The sequence below is a fragment of the Loxodonta africana genome, chromosome 1 (assembly GCF_030014295.1).
Source record: "Loxodonta africana isolate mLoxAfr1 chromosome 1, mLoxAfr1.hap2, whole genome shotgun sequence".
NCBI lineage: Eukaryota > Metazoa > Chordata > Mammalia > Proboscidea > Elephantidae > Loxodonta > Loxodonta africana.
The window spans coordinates 238,542,189-238,559,678 of NC_087342.1; the positions used below are offsets into that span (position 1 = coordinate 238,542,189).

The following is a 17,490-nucleotide window of genomic DNA, read 5'->3' on the forward strand; positions in this document are numbered from 1 at the left end:
AGTAATTTAATATTTCACTTCGTTCTTCTAAATACATTTTCATTTTCCATGTCTTTCTAATTGTTCCATTCAAGAAACACTTATTTCATGGCTTAAACCACTTTCTCTCAAGCTTGCTGTAGAAGTAGGGGATCTGTAATTCATAGTCACTTTAGATGAATTTGTGAAGTGTAAATGTATTTAAATTTGATTTGTGACAAGATTTAATTGGGATTTTGTGGATTCTCATATTTAGAAGGCTAGGCAAATCTGTTACATGAACTGGAAATGACTATTGTGCAAGTGGAATACAAAATACAGCCTTTGCACGCGTGCTTACAAAAAATAAGGTATTAAAGTTATAAGCATAATTCCTATTTCTGAATTTTATTTTCCAATAGTTCCTGGGTGGCGAAAATGGTTAACTGGTGGGCTACTAATGGAAATATTGGTGGTTCAAACCCACCCAGAGGTACCTTGGAAGAAAGGCCTGGTGGTCTGCTCTGAAAAGTCACAGCCTGGAAGACCCTGTGGGGCGGGGTTCTGGTTTGCACACCGTGGGTTGGACTTGACTGGGCAGCAACAAACAACAATAATAATAGTTTGTTAATAGCTTATACATGAAGGATCCCTGGTGGCACAATGGTTAAGTACTTGGCTGCTAACTGGTGAAGGTCAGTGATTCGAACCTACTAGTGGCAACTCAGGAGAAAAGACCTGGCAGTCTCTTTCAAGAAAAATTGTTGTTGTTAGGTGCAGTTGAGTCAGTTCCGACTTAACAGCAACCCTGTGTACAACAGAATGAAGCACTGCTCAGTCCTGTGCCATCCTCACAGTCATTGCTATGTTTGAGCCCATTGTTGCAGCCACTGTGTCAGTCCATCTTGTCAAGGGTCTTCCTCTTTTTTGCTGACCCTCTACCTTACCAAGCATGATGTCCTTCTCCAGGGACTGATCCCTTCTGTCCAAAGTATGTGAGAGAAGTCTCACCATTATGGCTTTCAAGGAGCAGTCTGGCATTACTTCTTCCAAGACGGACTTGTTTGTTCTTCTCGCAGTCCGTGATATACTCAGTATTCTTTGCCAACACCATAATTCAAAGGCATCAATTCTTCTATGGTCTGATTCATTATCCAGGTTTCTCATGTATATGCAGCAATCGAAAATATCATGGCATGGGTCAGGCGCACCCTAGTCCTCAAAGTGACATCTTTGCTTTTCAGCACTTTAAAGAGGTCTTTAGTAGCAGATTTGCCCAGTGCTAGTACGTCATTTGATTTCTCGATCGCTGCTTCCATGATATTGATTGTGGATCCAAGTAAAATGAAATCCTTGACAACTTCAGTCTTTTCTCTGTTTATCATGATCTTGCTTATTGGTCCAGTTGTGAGGATTTTTGTTTTCTTTATGTTGAAGTGTAATCCATATTGAAGGCTGTAGTCTTTGTTCTTCATCAGTAAATGCCTCAAGTCCTATTCACTTCCAGTAACCAAGGTTCTGTCATCTGCGTAACGCAGGTTGCTAATGAGTCTTGCACCAATTCTGACATCATGTTCTTCATATAGTCCAGTTTCTTGGATTATCTGCTCAGCATACAGGTTGAATGAATATGGTGAAAGGATACAACCCTGTATGCACCCTTTCCTGACTTTAAACCAGGCAATATCCTCTTAAAGATTATACCTTAGGAAGCCCTATGGGGCAGTTCTCCTCTGTCTGTCATATAGCGTTGCCATGATTTGGAATTGACTTGACATCATATAACCGCAGCAATAACAACAAGCTTATACATTGTTGTTTGCAGACACCTATTAGACAAGAAAGGTATCTAGGATTGGGGAAACAGATGGGTTATAAATCTTAAAGTTGAGGGTTCTGGCCACAAATTTATTGGGTAAATTTGGAAAAGGAAAAGAAAACCAAAATTAAATGCCTCCCATGTCCCTGTATGTCTGTATGACCTAAATTAAATTTTAATGGAAAACCTTTCAATCAGGGTAATTTAACCTTCACAAAATTTGTTTTTATTTGTAAAATGAAAATGTTTAAATAAATGTTTTCAGTTCGTTGCTGTTGAAGTTTGCAGTACTTGTTAGCTAATTATGAAGGTAGTGTTTAAATATTAAAAAAAAAGCATAGCAATTTAAAAGAAGTTTGTAAAGCAACTTTTAATTTACCCAGTTTAGTTAATATAAACAATAGATAAGCTTGCTTACTTTTGTATAAAGTTATTGATAACTTACTGAAAATATATTGCAAGATTTTTGTTGTTGAGGATTTGTTGTAGCGTGCATGTCTGTGGTGGTGTGTACTAAGAGCAGGCTTGGCGGTCCTGAATTCTGAGTAGGATTGCAGTGGGTCTGCTCCTCCCCCCAGCTCCTCTAGCTTATGTGTACAGTTGATGGCTCCATTAGAGTTCAGTTTATTTATCCAGTTAAAAAAAAAAAAAAAAGACTGCAAATAGATGGGATAAGGAGGATTTATTCACTCTAAAATTGTGCCCCTAAAAAAACAAAAAACCACTGCTGTTAAGTCGATTCCGACTCATAGCGACCATATACGACAGAGTAGACTTACCCCCGTAGGGTTTCCAAGGAACGCCTGGTGGATTCGAACTGTTAACCTTTTGGTTAGCAGCTGAACTCTTAACCACTACATTGCTAGGGTTTCCAAAATGTGCCCCTAACCCATACTCTTTAAAACACTAGATCTCCTCGATCCATTTTATAGTAGAAAAGAAAGGGCTTTGCCAACTTTCAGATAAAAATGGCCAGTTTTTAGAGTTGGAAATTGAAAGCCCTGAAATGGAATTGGCACCTTGAAGACAATAATCTGTGCCCAGTCAAGAGGTTCTTGGTGTGGTGAGAGCCATTCATACCTTAGAGTGATGATAACCTTAACTGTCTGTGAGACAACTATTTTGTGTTGTAGATTTTGATGTCATTTTGGTGTAACCAAAATCGTTTTCAGTAGCGGCTGTAGTGTTTTTATTTTGCTGGGTAGAACAGCGCTTGAATAGACCTTTTTGAGACCCAGTTATGTTCATCTTTCTTTCTTCCATGGGGCTCTCTGGAGATGGTGCTGCACCTGTAACAGTAATTGCTTCTCATTTCATTTGTTGAGAGTTGTTGGGTAGCCTGGGGTGGGGAGGGGAGGCAATGCTTTGGGAAGAAGGTCAGCTGCATGTGTGAGCCAGTGAAAGTGCAGGTATTCCAGCTGAAGGGTACCTTTCCCTGAAAGGCTCCTTCCTGAAGGCAGTGAGACTGTGCTGAGGGACTAAGCTCTGATGAACCTCAGAGACCAGGAGCAGAAGGTCTTCTAAGATCACAAAGTTGCTAATGTGTACTAGTGATGTCTAAAGCATTTCTTTTCCCTTCCAGTTAAATGTATGACAGTAGCTCCTGGGTTTTTGTAGATAATTCTGTCATCTCCCTGGTCCTCCACCAAGTCACAGTTGTAACAAAAATTTATAGATTTGAGGATTTTTGTTTAGTATCAGTAATTTCCTTTTTAATGCCTCATGTTACTGAAATAAATACCTATTTGCCTCTTTTCATGTAATCATAATATAGGGGTATTGAGGTGTGGCTTGAAAAACCTTAGAAGTGTGTGGGCCATCCCTTTTGTTCACAGTTCTTTGAGGGGGAGTCATTGGCCCTTGGAGTGGCTGGCTGGCCTCTCACTTCTCAGCCTGCGCTGGGCTCGCTGCCCCTGCTGACTGCCTGCCTTCAGACCCCTCTAGACCACCTCTGTATTTTCAGTTCATCCCGTAATCGTGACTCAGCTCTGATATTGCTGGTCTTAGTAAATCAATCACATTTTCTAGTACACACCTAGAGTGTAAATAATATATTTTAAAGTAATTTTTATTATTAAAATAATTCAGATACATGGTACAGAATTTTTGGAAATGCTGTAGAATACAGGGGTAAAAAATAAAAATTAAGACTGTTTCACTTTCTCTTCAGGTGACTTCGTTAAGCTTTATGTATAAACATGTCTGTGTGTGTATCAGCTCCTTTAAAATCATGTTCTGTATTCTACCCTGCATCTTGCTTTTCCCCTTGTACTCTGGCAGTGTCTCCCTCTGTACATTTAGATCTTCCTCATTCTTTTTAATTCCTGGGTAATATGATGATATCTCTTTTTTGTCATTCTTTTTTAAGTCAGTTCCCTAATGTAACGATGAGGGGCTGGATAGCCATTTAGGTTCTTTCTAAGTTTGGGTACTGTACGCCATGCTGCGGTGAACATCCTTACCCAATGTGTCTTTAGCACATGTGTAAGTATAAACTCTAGATGTGGATTCTTGGGTAGATTTGCTAAGTTGCTGTCTGTCAGTGGTATGCAGTTTATATACCCGCCCACAGAGTGACAGTACTTTATAGAGGTTTGTATTGTTATTATTCCCATTTTACAAATGGGAAAACTGCAGCTCGAAGAAGTGAAGCTAAATGGTGGTAGAACAACTGTTTGAATTCAGGCCTAACTCATGCTGTGGATATTTTAATATAAAACAAATTCATTCACTTAATTTTTACAGAAAACTCTTGTAGTTTGGGAAGCCAAACAATTACAAGGTGATATAAATAGTATCATTGAGGAGAAGTCATGGGTTTATAGGTGCTCCTAACCCCTAGCAATGGAGAGTGGAGGGGAAGAGCTAGCAAGAAGGCCCCCTGGAATGAATACAATGGGAAGATGTTAGCCTGGTGAAGATATTTTATGCTTGTTAAAACCCATACTCAAGTGTTTTTTCCATCCTCAACCAAAAACTATTCACACTTAAGGTTAGTACTGTTTTTAACAGTGCTAGGTCAAATGACTGTTGTTGTCCAGTCGTTTTTTGCACAAGTAAGTGGTGGTATACGTGTGTGTATGTTGAAGGTGCAGCTGTTTTGTTTTTCTTTGTGTTCTGCACACGTTTTGGAGACACCAGCATTAGAAGTCAAGAAGTCAGTTGTGTGTGAATGTGCGTGTGTGTAACAAAGTGGTCGGTTCTGTCACTTGCTGTTTCCTCTGCAGGGAATTGAAATGGCGATTGTCTGTTTGAAGTTAGCATTGTTTTCCTGCAGGCTGGGAGATGGTTTTCAGCTGAATGCCGAGCTTGGTGAAAGCAGTGAACAGAGCCTGGTCAGCCGATTTAAGTTTTAGAATGAACAGTTCTGATTAGCTTGATGAAGAAAAGGAAGTTTGGGGTTGCTCTAGTGAGTTTCTGCTGATTTGGGTTAGAAGGCCAATTGAATATCAGTTTTACAAATTAATGAGGTATTGATTGGATATTTAAAAGAGAATCTCCATGTTTAAGTCTTTGACCCTTTAGTAAATTTCGCAGTGTAGTCTTTTTTGGGGGGCGGGGGGAAGGTGGGGGCATTGTGGTCTTTCCAAACATTAAAAAGAATTTTGTTTCTGAATTGCCATCAAATTGACCACAATTAGTTTTTCCATTTCTGTTGTAGTAATCATTGGTGATAACATTTCTCAGGGACGTTTATGTTAAAGTATATACCTTTAGGGAAAAAAAAGAAACTTTGGTTTTCCTGTCAGGAAAATTAACCATTAAGGAAAAGAAACAAGTAATTCTTATACTGACTTTTCCTTCCCTTTGAATTAAATTATTGATACTAGCATAACACACTGACTGTGATAAAATTAGTATAGACAGTTACTATCCTACCTGCTCAAACAGAATTTTCATTCAGAAAACATATTACTAATAAGAAGGCAGTTCATTTAGATATTTGAGGACCTATAAGAAAATTTTAAAAATTCAGATGTTCAATCTTGAATAATTTTCATAACCAACACTGAGGGCTTTTTCTTCTTCTTTAATGGAAACCTTTATCTTGATAGAATTATAACTGTATTGTTGTTGTTAGGTGTCATCAAGTCGATTCTGACTCATTAGTGACCCTGCGTACTACAGAATGAAATACTGCCCTGTCCTTTGCTATGGTCACAGTTGTTGTTACACTTGAGCCCATTGTTGCAGCCACTGTGTCAATCCATCTCTTTGAGGGTCTTCCTCTTTTTCACTGACCCTTTTTACTTTAGCAAGCCTGATGTCCTTCTCCAGGGACTGATCCCTCCTGACAACATGTCCAAAGTATGTGAAATGTAGTCTCGCCATCCTTGTGTCTAAGGAGCATTCTGGTTGTACTTCTTCCAAGACAGACTTGTTCATTTCTTTTGGCAGTCCATGGTATATTCAGCATTCTTTGCCAGCACCATAGATTCAAAGGCATCGATTCTTCCTCAGTCTTCCTTATTCACTGTCCAGCTTTCACATGCATAGGAGGCAATTGAAAACACCCTGGCTTGGGTCAGGCGCACCTTAGTCTTCAAGGTGACGGCTTTGCTTTTCAACACTTTAAAGGGGTCTTTTGCGGCAGATTTGCTGAATGCAGTATGTCGTTTGATTTCTTGGCTGCTGCTTCCATGGGCGTTGACCATGGATCCGAGTAAAATGAAATCCTTGACAACTTAAATGTTTTCTCACTTTATCATGATGTTGTTTATGGGACCAGTTGTGTGGATTTTTGTTTTCTTTATGTTGAGGTGTAATCCATACCGAAGGCTGTGGTCTTTAATCTTCATCAGTAAGTGCTTCAAGTCTTCTTCACTTTCGGCAAGCAAGGTTGTGTCATCTGCATATTGCAGGTCATTAAGAGTCTTCCTGGAATCCTGGTGTCGGGTTCTTCTTTGTATAGTCCAGCTTCTCAGATTATTTGCTTAGCATACAGATTGAATAGGTATGGTGAAAGGATACAACCCTAATACACACCTTTCCTGACTTTAAACCAAGCAGTATCCCCTTATTCTATTCAAATGACTGCCTCTTGATCTATGTACAGGTTCCTCATATGCACAATTAAGTGTTCTATTTTAGCTGCAAGATTATTAGAATAATAGCCCTGCCATTGAGACTTTGTGGCTGTTTATTGCAAATTTAAAGTTTTCTTTTCCAAGTTTCTTATCAGTTGAGGACTGACAACCACAGCAGCAAGAATCAGATTTTGTTATTGGAAGTTTTGACTCAAATTTGTTTTTATTGTTATGCAACAAGCATTTTATTGGACACTGAGAGAGGATTTAAATAATGAATAAAGGAGGTTTCCTCATCGCAGAAAAGTTTATATTCTAGTGGGAGAGACTGGACTCTTGAGCCTTCACTGTGTGTCACATGCCATGCTAGCTGCTTTATACCCTATTGCCCTGAGTCTTCCGACTCAAGGCAGCCCCATGTGTGTGACAGGAGAGCTGAGCTCCGTAGGGTTTTCTGGGCTGTAAATCCTTATGGAAGCAGACACCAAACCTTTCTTTCGCAGCCCTGCGGGGTAGATTTGAACTGTTAACCTTTCAGTTAGTAGTCAAGTGTAAGCCATTTGTGCCCCCAGGGACCTCTTAAATTTCATTTAATCCTCAAAACAACTGAATGTTTTCATTGTATAATTGAGGAAATTTGACCTCACGCAGATGTTAAATAACTCACTCAAGGATACAGCTATTAAGTGACATAGTAGAAATGGAAGCTCATTTCTGTCCCCCTGCAAACCCCAAGGTTTTCCATTGCGGGGCACAGTGTACAGGCATGGGCACTAATAGTGTACGAGGCTGATCGGGCACTGTGTGGGCTAGGAACCCAGCGTCTGCTTCCCAGTGGAGGTACTGACCTTGAGCAGCAAGCATCCCTTATTTGAATGCCAGTGCTTTCTAGGTATGCCATCCTGGGCAGGTTACCTCATCTCAGTGAGCCTCAGGTTTCTTTCTCATTGACCCACTCATCCTTTCATTCTTTCTGGAATACCTCTTGTACCTTTTGTAAGGTCAAAAAAAAAAAAAAAAAAGGTGTGCATCAGACTTCCTTTAAATGGTAAAATGCTTGTTGTTGAAGAGGCAGCTTAGCGTGGCAATTCAGACATTCAGGTTCTGGGGTCAGCTAAATGCTGAGCTGAACCATAGTCCTACTTGGCTAACTCTGTGTGTGTGCTAGATTTTATCGTCATAAAATATATATGGAGCCCTGATGATACAGTGGTTAAGGCGCTCGGCTGCTAACCAAAAGGTTGGCAGTTTGAACCCACCAGCCGCTCTGCAGGAAAAAGATGTGGCAACCTTCTTCCATGAAGATTTACACGCTTGGAAACCCCATGGGACAGTTCTACCGTAACCTATAGGGTTGCTATGAGACGGAATCGACTCGACAGCAGCAGATTTGGTTTTTGGTTTGAAAATATACATAACAAAAATTTTACCATTTTAACCATTTTTTAGTGTACAGTTCAGTGACATTAAATCTTTTCACCCTGTTGAGCTACTATTACCACTATCCATTTCCAGAAGTTTTACTTCAGACAGAAACTCAGTCCTTTTCATCATAACTTCCATTGTGATTAAATTTGTATCACTAGAGTTATGTAAGAATTTTTGTTTTCTAAAATACTGTCTTAGTAGGCACTCATATTATACAAAGATGAGTAATTGATTGTCTCTGCTTTCAAGGAGCATGTGGTGGAGGTGGTGGGATAGTGGATCCTGAATTTGAAGGTACTTGAATGATTACAGAGAGGTGGAGCCAGTGAAAGATATTAGGGGGTTAAGATATTAGAGCAATAGGGAGAAGGAGAGTTGGAGAAATAATATACTGGAAGCTGTGAGATGAAAAGAGTACGTATGAAGTGTCTAGCATGGCGTCTGGCACAAAGTAAGCAGTTAGTGAGTCGCAGCTCTCGTTAATATTATGTATAGATTCTCCTGTAGTTCAGAGCTTTATGTTGTTACTCTAACACTCTAGAGTCGCCAGAGAAACAGAGGTGGAGACATTTGTAAAGGATATCAGCTTTGTTTGCGACTTGACCCAGGCTGGAGAAAGAGGCTGTTTATATCATTTCAGAGGGACCACAGCAGGACCCCTATTAATGAAGCTCCCATTTTGCTAACTCGTCCTCAGGTCTCACCCCATAGCTGTAGTCCTACTTCACACCAGATTCTGTAGGTAGCTGGCTGTTTTCTAATACACGTTTGTGTATCCCCTTCTTTCCATTGAGGAGGTAGGAAGAGGGAAGGTTGTATTGCCTGGAAGGACAGAAGTCTGGGCATGCATAGTAAAGCTTCAGGGCCTAGATATGGGCCTAGTTGTTTCATTTTTGATTTAGTTTTTATATAGTTCATACAGTTGTTAAGAAACAACCAAAAAAAAGTTGCTGTTGCGTCAGTTCCAACTCATGGCAACCACATGTGTATCAGAGCAGAACTGTGTGCCTCTGGGTTTTTAGTGGCTGATTTTTGGGAAATATGTCACCGGACCTTTCTTCCAAGGCATCTAGACTGGAACCTCTAACCTTTTGTTTAACAGCTGAGTGCTTTGACTGTTGGCACCACCCTGGGAACCTATATGATTATTAATTCCATTCTAATATCCCGTTTTCCCTCTTTTACTTCAAATAAATACTTCTTAGTCCATAATTGGATTCCCTAGGTGATGCAGATAGTTAAGCGCTCGATTACTAGCCAAAAGGGTGGCAGTTCAGACCCACCAGAGGCACCCCTGGCGATCTACTTCTGAAAAGTCACAGCCTTGAAAACCCTGTGGAGCAGTTCTACTCTGCACACATGGGGTCATCGTGAGTCTGAATTGACTTGATGGTACCAACAACAGCAAATCCATAATTGTCAGTGAAGAATAGGCTGATGAGTTGGGGAAAAGTGGAGAGAGGCTGAACGAAGAGGCTCTGAGTGCCGGGGTAGCAAGGACTTTGACTTCTGAGAGAAGAGGAAGCCCCTGCAGAGGAGAGCATGTCTTAGCTTTCACAGGGTGCTGGTTGGAATCTGCATGTATTTTGAGGGTAGAGCGACTTTATGGGTTAGATATGGAGGGTGAGAGAAAGGGAGGAAGTAAGGATGACTCCAGCTGAGCAGCTGAGTCTTTGGTGGTGCCAGAGGCAGTGAGAGTGAACTGGGGTTCAGAAATGCCCATTAGAAGCATTCGTTGGAAACTGCTTTTTTCTGTGTTCAAGGAAATAATGGGACAGGGCGTTCCATGGTTACATGGGCTTTAGCCCACCTTGTAGAAGGGAATTTTAGTTATGTATGTTTAAAGATCACCTTTGAGTGAAATTCCATTGTTTTTCTCTCAAAGTAGGGTTTTGAGAAAAATCTAAATTGCTTTGATTGATTCTTCACAAATAGTTCACAATGAAAATTAGTTACAATTAACTTCTGCAGAAGTTGTTTCCATTTATTTACCAATTTCTAGTAGGACTAGGGCTTGACATTTCCCCCTTGCCTTTAGGAGGGAGTCTGTTCATTTGGCTTTGGCTGCTCAGACGTGAGTGTAGGACTTAGAGGCCATCTGGTAACGTGGACTTTGGAATTCAGGGCAGCTGGGATTTTCCACATACTTGCTAGGACTTAACCTTTTTGAGTTTCAATGACCCAATGTTAAAATAGTATCTACTTAGCTGGATTGTTATAAAGATGTAATAAAATGGTGTGGTGGAGGTGTGCCTAGCACATGTGACGACTCCATAAACGTCAGTTATTGTTAACCTCAGCTACTTTACAGCCTTTATTTTATACATGAGGTAAGAAAGGAAGAGAGAAATTGTAAATAACTTGTCCAAAGTCACGTAATTAAATCTGAAGACTAAAAACCCATGTCTCAGATGTTTATGTCAGAACATTTAAAAAGGCAAACAGCCTTTTTCATTTCTTGTTATAAAAAGGAAATCTCTCCAGAGTATTGTTTTTCCTAAAAGTTATTATTTTGTTTTTTTCTTTTAGGATTTGGAGTTCCATGGAGTTATGAGATTCTATTTTCAAGATAAAGCTGCTGGAAACTTTGCAACAAAATGCATTCGTGTCTCTAGTACTGCCACAACGCAAGATGTGATAGAAACGCTTGCAGAGAAATTCCGCCCTGACATGCGGATGCTGTCGTCCCCCAGATACTCCCTGTACGAAGTGCACGTCAGCGGAGGTCAGTACGTCACCTGTCCAGAGGGGTGTTTGGCCGCCCACTGCCCCACCTGGGTCTCCCCCTTTCTGCCTCTATTTTGGAGGTTGGAATGATTAACAGATTGGCAACTTTTGTGTGTCTAGAAAATGTTCTTATACACTCCTAGCACCTATTTTTATTAGAAATTAAAATGGATATATTAATTTTACGTATGCTTATTTCTTCAAAGATAAGCAACATGGCATTTCATAATTAAAATTGCCCAACAGATCTGGGTGTCACATGCATTGATTATATAGTGTGCTACCTGCTTTTGGAGAAATGTTTTATGTGTATAGATTACCGTATTTAATTATAACCTGGTTAAATATTACATGTGTATGAGTCATCAGTCTTGCAGTAATTTTGCAGTCTAAAGCAGTTTATTTCCATTTTTCTTTGGAAATAATTGGGGCATCTTGAGGAAACTCCCTTATGTATGTAGTGATTTATCTTTAACACTTGAAATTTCTAAAAAATCCTATATAGTTATATCAAATGACAGTCTAAGTTGGACTGTAGAGAAATTTACAAAATTTTTATGGGTGCTTTGAAAGTGTTGAGTAACCTGTAAAAAAAAATTAACCCAGTGGAAATCCCATTTTACCGCAGCAGGTAAAGAATCGCATACAGCACGAAGCCAGCTTGGATCCAGCCCTCAAGTTCATCCTAAATCTTTTTTGAACATAATTTTTTTTTTTTTTACTTCAGCAATACTGCTTTCTTTGTGTATTTGAAATTAAGACTAAATTTTTTTATAATGTGTGACTTTTTTTAAGTGTGACCAAACAGTTTTTCGTGGTAGTATGTAAGGCAAGGCATATTTGTTTATTATGTTTTCAGGTTATGAGGCAGGGTATCACCTACATAAATATACCAAAAAACTAAATTTGACAATAGAGAATATTCTCACTTTTGGACGACTTTCCAAAGTTGAGTTTTTCCATTACCTTAGATCTTTGTAAATAAATTGCAAAGAGGAAGGAAATAACTCTCACTTCCAGCCCTTTTTCTGTCTGTGTACTTGGTAATTTGATACCACCCAATCAGGTCTTTAGGAATAATAAGATGTAAGATTGGAACTGGAGATCTAAAAATTTGGGTGGTTTTCATTTATTTTATAAAAGCTTTTTTCCTTTGAATTTAATTGAAAAGTAAAACATATGATTTGTACCCCCTGAGATGACCAGTGGTGAGTCTGGCTAAAATCTGTCCACATCTCTGCGTTCAGAGCAGTGGGTTTGTAATCAGCCTCCGAGAGCAGGACAGCCACTGTACAGGGTCCCAGACTTGGTTGTGTTACAGAGCCCTTAGTGTTCTCTCAGTAATTTTTTTAGTGGCACCCCTAGGCTAATAGAATACCTTAGATGTGTTAGATTAGATTCAGACAAATATTTATGTTTCAACATGTTGGTGGAAAAAAAAAAAAAAAAACCGTTGCCGTCGAGTCAATTCTGACTCATAGCGACCCTATAGGACAGAGTAGAACTGCCCTGTAGAGTACCCAGGGAGTGCCTGGTGGGTTTGAACTGCCGACCTTTTGGTTAGCAGCCATAGCACTTAGCCACTGCGTCACCAGAGTTTCCACACCTTGGTAGATGTTTAAAAACAATAGTACACGTAAACTGAAAGAAAAAAATAATATTTTCATTTCATTCTTAATCACATTCCTACTAGTGGGACGTGTATGCCTCCTGGCCATGGCACAGCTCCTCAAACCTTTGAGTCTTCGGCAGCGTGTAGAATTTCACTTGTGTTGTATTAGCACTGTCACATGCGTGCTGATGGGGGCGCGATGTTGACGGCGAGACGCTGATGCAGTGGTAGGGCTGGTGATGGGGGTAACTGGAGACGGATCTTTGAATAGGGAATTGGTTTTAGAAGTGGTCAGTACATTTTATGTTTTCATTTTATGATGAGTTTTGCTTTTTTACTCAGCTCTGCAAGCGTTGGGTCATGGGTTATTAATATTCAGATCACGAGGCACCCCCACACAGGTGTATCTGAGATACTAAACGCATTTTTGAAAAATCTCATATTTTACCAGAGTGCACACTGAAAAGTACAGACTTCAAGGGAAAGGTAGGTTTGGGACAGATCACTCAAAACCTATGTGAATTTGTAACCATGGCTTGTACAAAAGTCAAGAGTACTAGCGTAGTGAATGGGCTTCTCAGGAGGAGGAGGAGGTTTCCTGGGGAATGTGGCCTCCTTGTGGTGCTGGGGCCTCAGATGCAGCCATTTCCTACCCTAGAGCTCCTCGTCCTGGGAGCAAGTGTCTCAGCCTGGAGAAGCCAGTCCTGTCCTTCAGAGCCTTCTTTTTCCTTCCAGCCTCTGGTAGGCAGTCCGGCCGGGTGGACTCTCAGGAGTTCCCTTACTGGGTGCTATGCTCCTGAGCAGACATAGGGTGCTGAAGGGCACATCAGGTACACACTGAATTTCTAACAGCTGGGGAAATAATACACCAAATGTAGCATGGTACCTTGAGAAGGAAGGGAGAGGGAGACAGGCTCAGGTGTGCCGAGATGGGAGGGCAGTGCCGTGAGCTCGCCTGCATCGTCTCAGGAGCTTGTGACGTGAACAGGTGAGACTACCTCACTGAGTCAGTGGAACGTCTGTGATGTATTCACACTCTTCCCTTAGTTTCCAGTTGTATATGAGAGGGCTCGATTTCCAGAAGTAGGGTTACAGCAAGACCCTGTGTCCTTTTTTGTCTCAGTCCACGTGCATTTCTCTGATTTTCTCAGTTAGATTCTCAGTGTGAGGAAATGGCTTCTGGTCAGTGTCTGGTGCTGGACACATGGTTGTACACATGTGCCAGCAACAACGGTGTTGAATTAACTACTGAAACTCTGATTTAACATTTTGAATTACCCATTTCAATTTGTCAGTAGGTACTTGAGGTAATGAGGTGTTTTATATTTATAAAATTAAATGTATGACAAAATGTATTAGCTCATGCCGTTAAATAACCATGGCTTCATTGTTTTTTCATTTCATGTTTTGAAGAAGAAAGAAGATTGGATATAGATGAGAAGCCTCTAGTTGTGCAGTTGAATTGGAACAAAGATGACCGGGAGGGTAGATTTGTTCTTAAGAATGAAAATGACGCCCTTCCTCCTAAGGTGGGCACCCTTGATGTCTTGTGCTGGTCTGGGTTCCAGCGCCCAGATCTGAGGGACATAACATAAATCAGATTGGGGGTTGTGCTTGGGGAGCTGGTTTTTACTTTTCCTTAACTACTCTCTTTTTTTTTTTTAAACTACTCTCTTACCCTCCTCCTAGAGAATAATTTAAAACTAGCCCAGCTCCTGCTTTTTCCCCTTTTGTGGGGTGACCCCAGACACTGCTCCTCACTTTTTCAAAGAGGAGTTAGGTATGCTTCTGTTACTGAAAGATTTAATGTACAGTGATTCAGCTCCGATTTTCTTTCCTCAAATTATAAAGCCAAAAGCTGTTTTTAAAAAAAGCAGAAGGGAAAATAAAACTCTAATAACCTACATATGTGTGAACTTTCAGATACAACTTAATAAGGTGTATTTAAAACCTTTTTCATAGTGTAGTGCAAAGTTAGAAGTCAGTAAGTTTCCTTGATGGGATAGAGAGATTCTAGAACTTTCTGTCAGGAATGCCTGTGTTGTTGCTCTTCCTTTGGGAAATACAATTGGTGGAACTGAAAATAACTATAATTCTGTACTAAATCAAATGCCATTTACTCTGGAATTTAGTTTGCCAAGTAGTAGCAAATGCAAAGGTGAAGAATATTTTGAGAAGAATCTTGTATTTCACTTTTCTCCCAGCGTACCGGGAACACTGCCATCGCTCACTTTTAGCAACAGCAGAATTTCATCTTGTTTATGTGATGTCAGTGCTTCATGTTAAAGAGACTTGGGCACACAAAGTACGTTTTTGACCTAATTTATCATGGTGTTCTGGAGACTTGCTGCATTTGCAGCAAATCCAGTAGAATAAGAAAGGATATCTGTTTTTTTCATCTGTGTTTTATCTCATTTCCCTACCACGATTTCAGCTGATGCTATTCTGCTTTATATAATTAACCGCGAACGGTAGATTTGCACTGACACGTATTAGAACTATTCCAGGACTAGTACAATGCGGTAAGTATCTGTGAGTGAAAACGAAAATGTTAACATACTTCCCACCCTTAAGTTATAAAGCGGAAAGCAGTTTTCTTTCAAATAAAATAACCATTCTTATTTTTCTTGACTCTTTACCAGTTACCTCTGTTAAGTTATGCATGAAAATAATTTGTTTCGGTGTCATTTGCTAGCAGGCTATGTTTGTAGGGTAAAATATAAACTAAGAATAAGCAAGTAAACAAGACTTGGAAAAGAAGTTAGGGTTTTGTTTGCACAAACACAGTGCTTAAAACTTTGCTTCATGAAAGAATTTACAGTGGCTACTGTTAACATTTCTTTTGAAGTTAAAGAAAAATGTCTATAAAGTAGATCATGATTTCAAGTCTTAGTTATTTGCATTAGAATCTCTATTCAAATTACTTTATGTAAATTACTTGTGTTTTTATATATCGAGCATCAGATTTTATGTTTCTCACCGCAGTTTTCTATACTGGCTTAGATTTTGCTTGTTTTGTTTGCTTGCTGACTTTAAATTGAGGTAAAATTCGCACACCATGAAGTGCACAGATCCTGAGTGTACAAGTCAGTGACTTGTGATAAATGTACACACCCCCGTAACCCTCAGCCTTATCCAGATAAAGCATTTCCTCGCCTCAGATAGCTCCCCGTTGAAGTAGCCTCGGGTTTGAATGTCACGTGTGAGGTGAAGTTAGTGAAGCCGTAGGTCGAGTTCTGTGATCGTGTGCAGCCGCCAACGTGGTGACAGTGTTCCTTTTATCAGAAGGCTCAGAGTAATGGACCTGAGAAACAGGAAAAAGAAGGTGTTATCCAGAATTTCAAGAGAACTCTCTCCAAGAAAGAAAAGAAGGAAAAAAAGAAGAGAGAGAAAGAGGCGTTGAGACAAGCATCTGATAAAGACGATAGACCTTTCCAGTCAGATGACATGTAAGTTAATTTTGGAAACACTAACCTTTCTTTGTGCTCTAAACTGAAAGTTTTTAATGCTGCAGACCTTGTTAAATTGACAGGTAAAGAAATTACGTAAAGTATAAAATCAGCTAAGAAATTAAGTTTTGTGTGTATATATATATATATATATATATATATATATATATATACCTGGGTTATCTGTTGAGGGAGACTGGGGTCTTATCTAAACAAGAGTCCTTGCTGAAAATACATGTCATAGTGTGCTTGGAAAGAATCTCTGAGCCCACAATATTGCTAATCTTAAACTAAGTAAACTATGATCAAAATTACTGTTTTTTTCCTGAGTCGACTATAAAGACAGCAACAGAGACGGGTGTTAACAACAGAAGTCCCTTCATCTCCAGCTGACCCTTTCGTTTGTTTTCTTGGTCTCTAGGGCAACAGTGATGTCTTACGTGCCTGAAATACACAGAGAACCTGATTAGAGGTTGGCAAAGGCCAGGCAGAAAGGCATCTTTTTATTGTTGTTTCAGGTTTAAATGCACTGTCCTGTCCAGTCCCAGCACTGTCATTCCCTGTCCTGTCACACCAGCCTCACATGGTTTACTTCACCAGCCTGTCATATGTGCACGTGTGCCCTCGTCGACTTCAGGTGTTTCCTTTGTTCAGTCCATGATCATATGTTTACTCTTATAGGCAGTCTGCTCTTGCTTCATACTAACTAGGTAGTAGTCTGTGTATTTCTTTTATTTTGTTGCTGAAGTAAAATGGTTTGCTTACATTTTAGGAAACCAGAATATGTAGATACAACAAAAAGGGCAGAGAAGTCACTGGTGATCATGTTACCAAAAAGAAAATGATTTTCTAGTTTGTTTTTTCTATACAAACATATACTCTTCTTGTATTTATGTAGAAGGTTTTTAAACAGAAATACAGTCTTAGTCTTTTGAAACTGTAACTTGTCAGTTGACATTTTCCACTAAAATATATATTTCACAAAAGCATTTTAACTGATGGTGCGGTATTCTGTCATAGATTTTCTCTGTAATTTATGTCGCTGGCTCTTTTCTCCTGTAGTTGTTGTTGTTCACAGTGTTGCGGTATTACGAATAATGCTGCAGCTTTGACCCCTCGCCTCGTTATTTCCTTAGGATGCATTTCTAGGAGAGTGATGAGGCCGCAGGGTTTGGATGCTTTTAGGTGTTGGGGACCATTGCCGAATTGCCTTCTAGAAAAGTCTTACTAATTTGCTCCTCTGCAGCCTGTGATGGCTCTCACTTCCTTTACCTTTACGAATGTTGGATGTTACAGAAGATGTTAAATGTCTCCAATTTAATCTGAGTCTATTTTATCATTAATAAGGTTGAATGTCTTCCCATACATTTATTAACCGTCCGTCTTCTGTTGGAATGATCTCTTCAAATCTGCTTTTTGATTGATTCTGAATGTTCTGTATGTATGAAGACATTAACCATTTTTCAGTGG

At 39.7% G+C, this 17,490-nt stretch overlaps 1 protein-coding gene across 7 annotated transcripts in view; it reads left to right on the plus strand.

Moving 5' to 3' along the window:
- AFDN (afadin, adherens junction formation factor) overlaps positions 1 to 17,490 on the plus strand; it is a 175,405-nt gene that overhangs the window by 48,375 nt on the left and 109,540 nt on the right. For 4 of the 7 annotated variants that reach the window (XM_064293260.1, XM_064293263.1, XM_064293274.1 and 1 more), the window contains exons 2-4: positions 10,762 to 10,957; positions 13,985 to 14,100; positions 15,857 to 16,020. In XM_064293260.1, coding sequence (XP_064149330.1) covers positions 10,762 to 10,957; positions 13,985 to 14,100; positions 15,857 to 16,020 — 476 coding nt within the window. The remainder of the gene's footprint in view (positions 1 to 10,761; positions 10,958 to 13,984; positions 14,101 to 15,856; positions 16,021 to 17,490) is intronic. The other 3 variants (XM_064293266.1, XM_064293288.1, XM_064293284.1) reach the window with 1 other exon arrangement.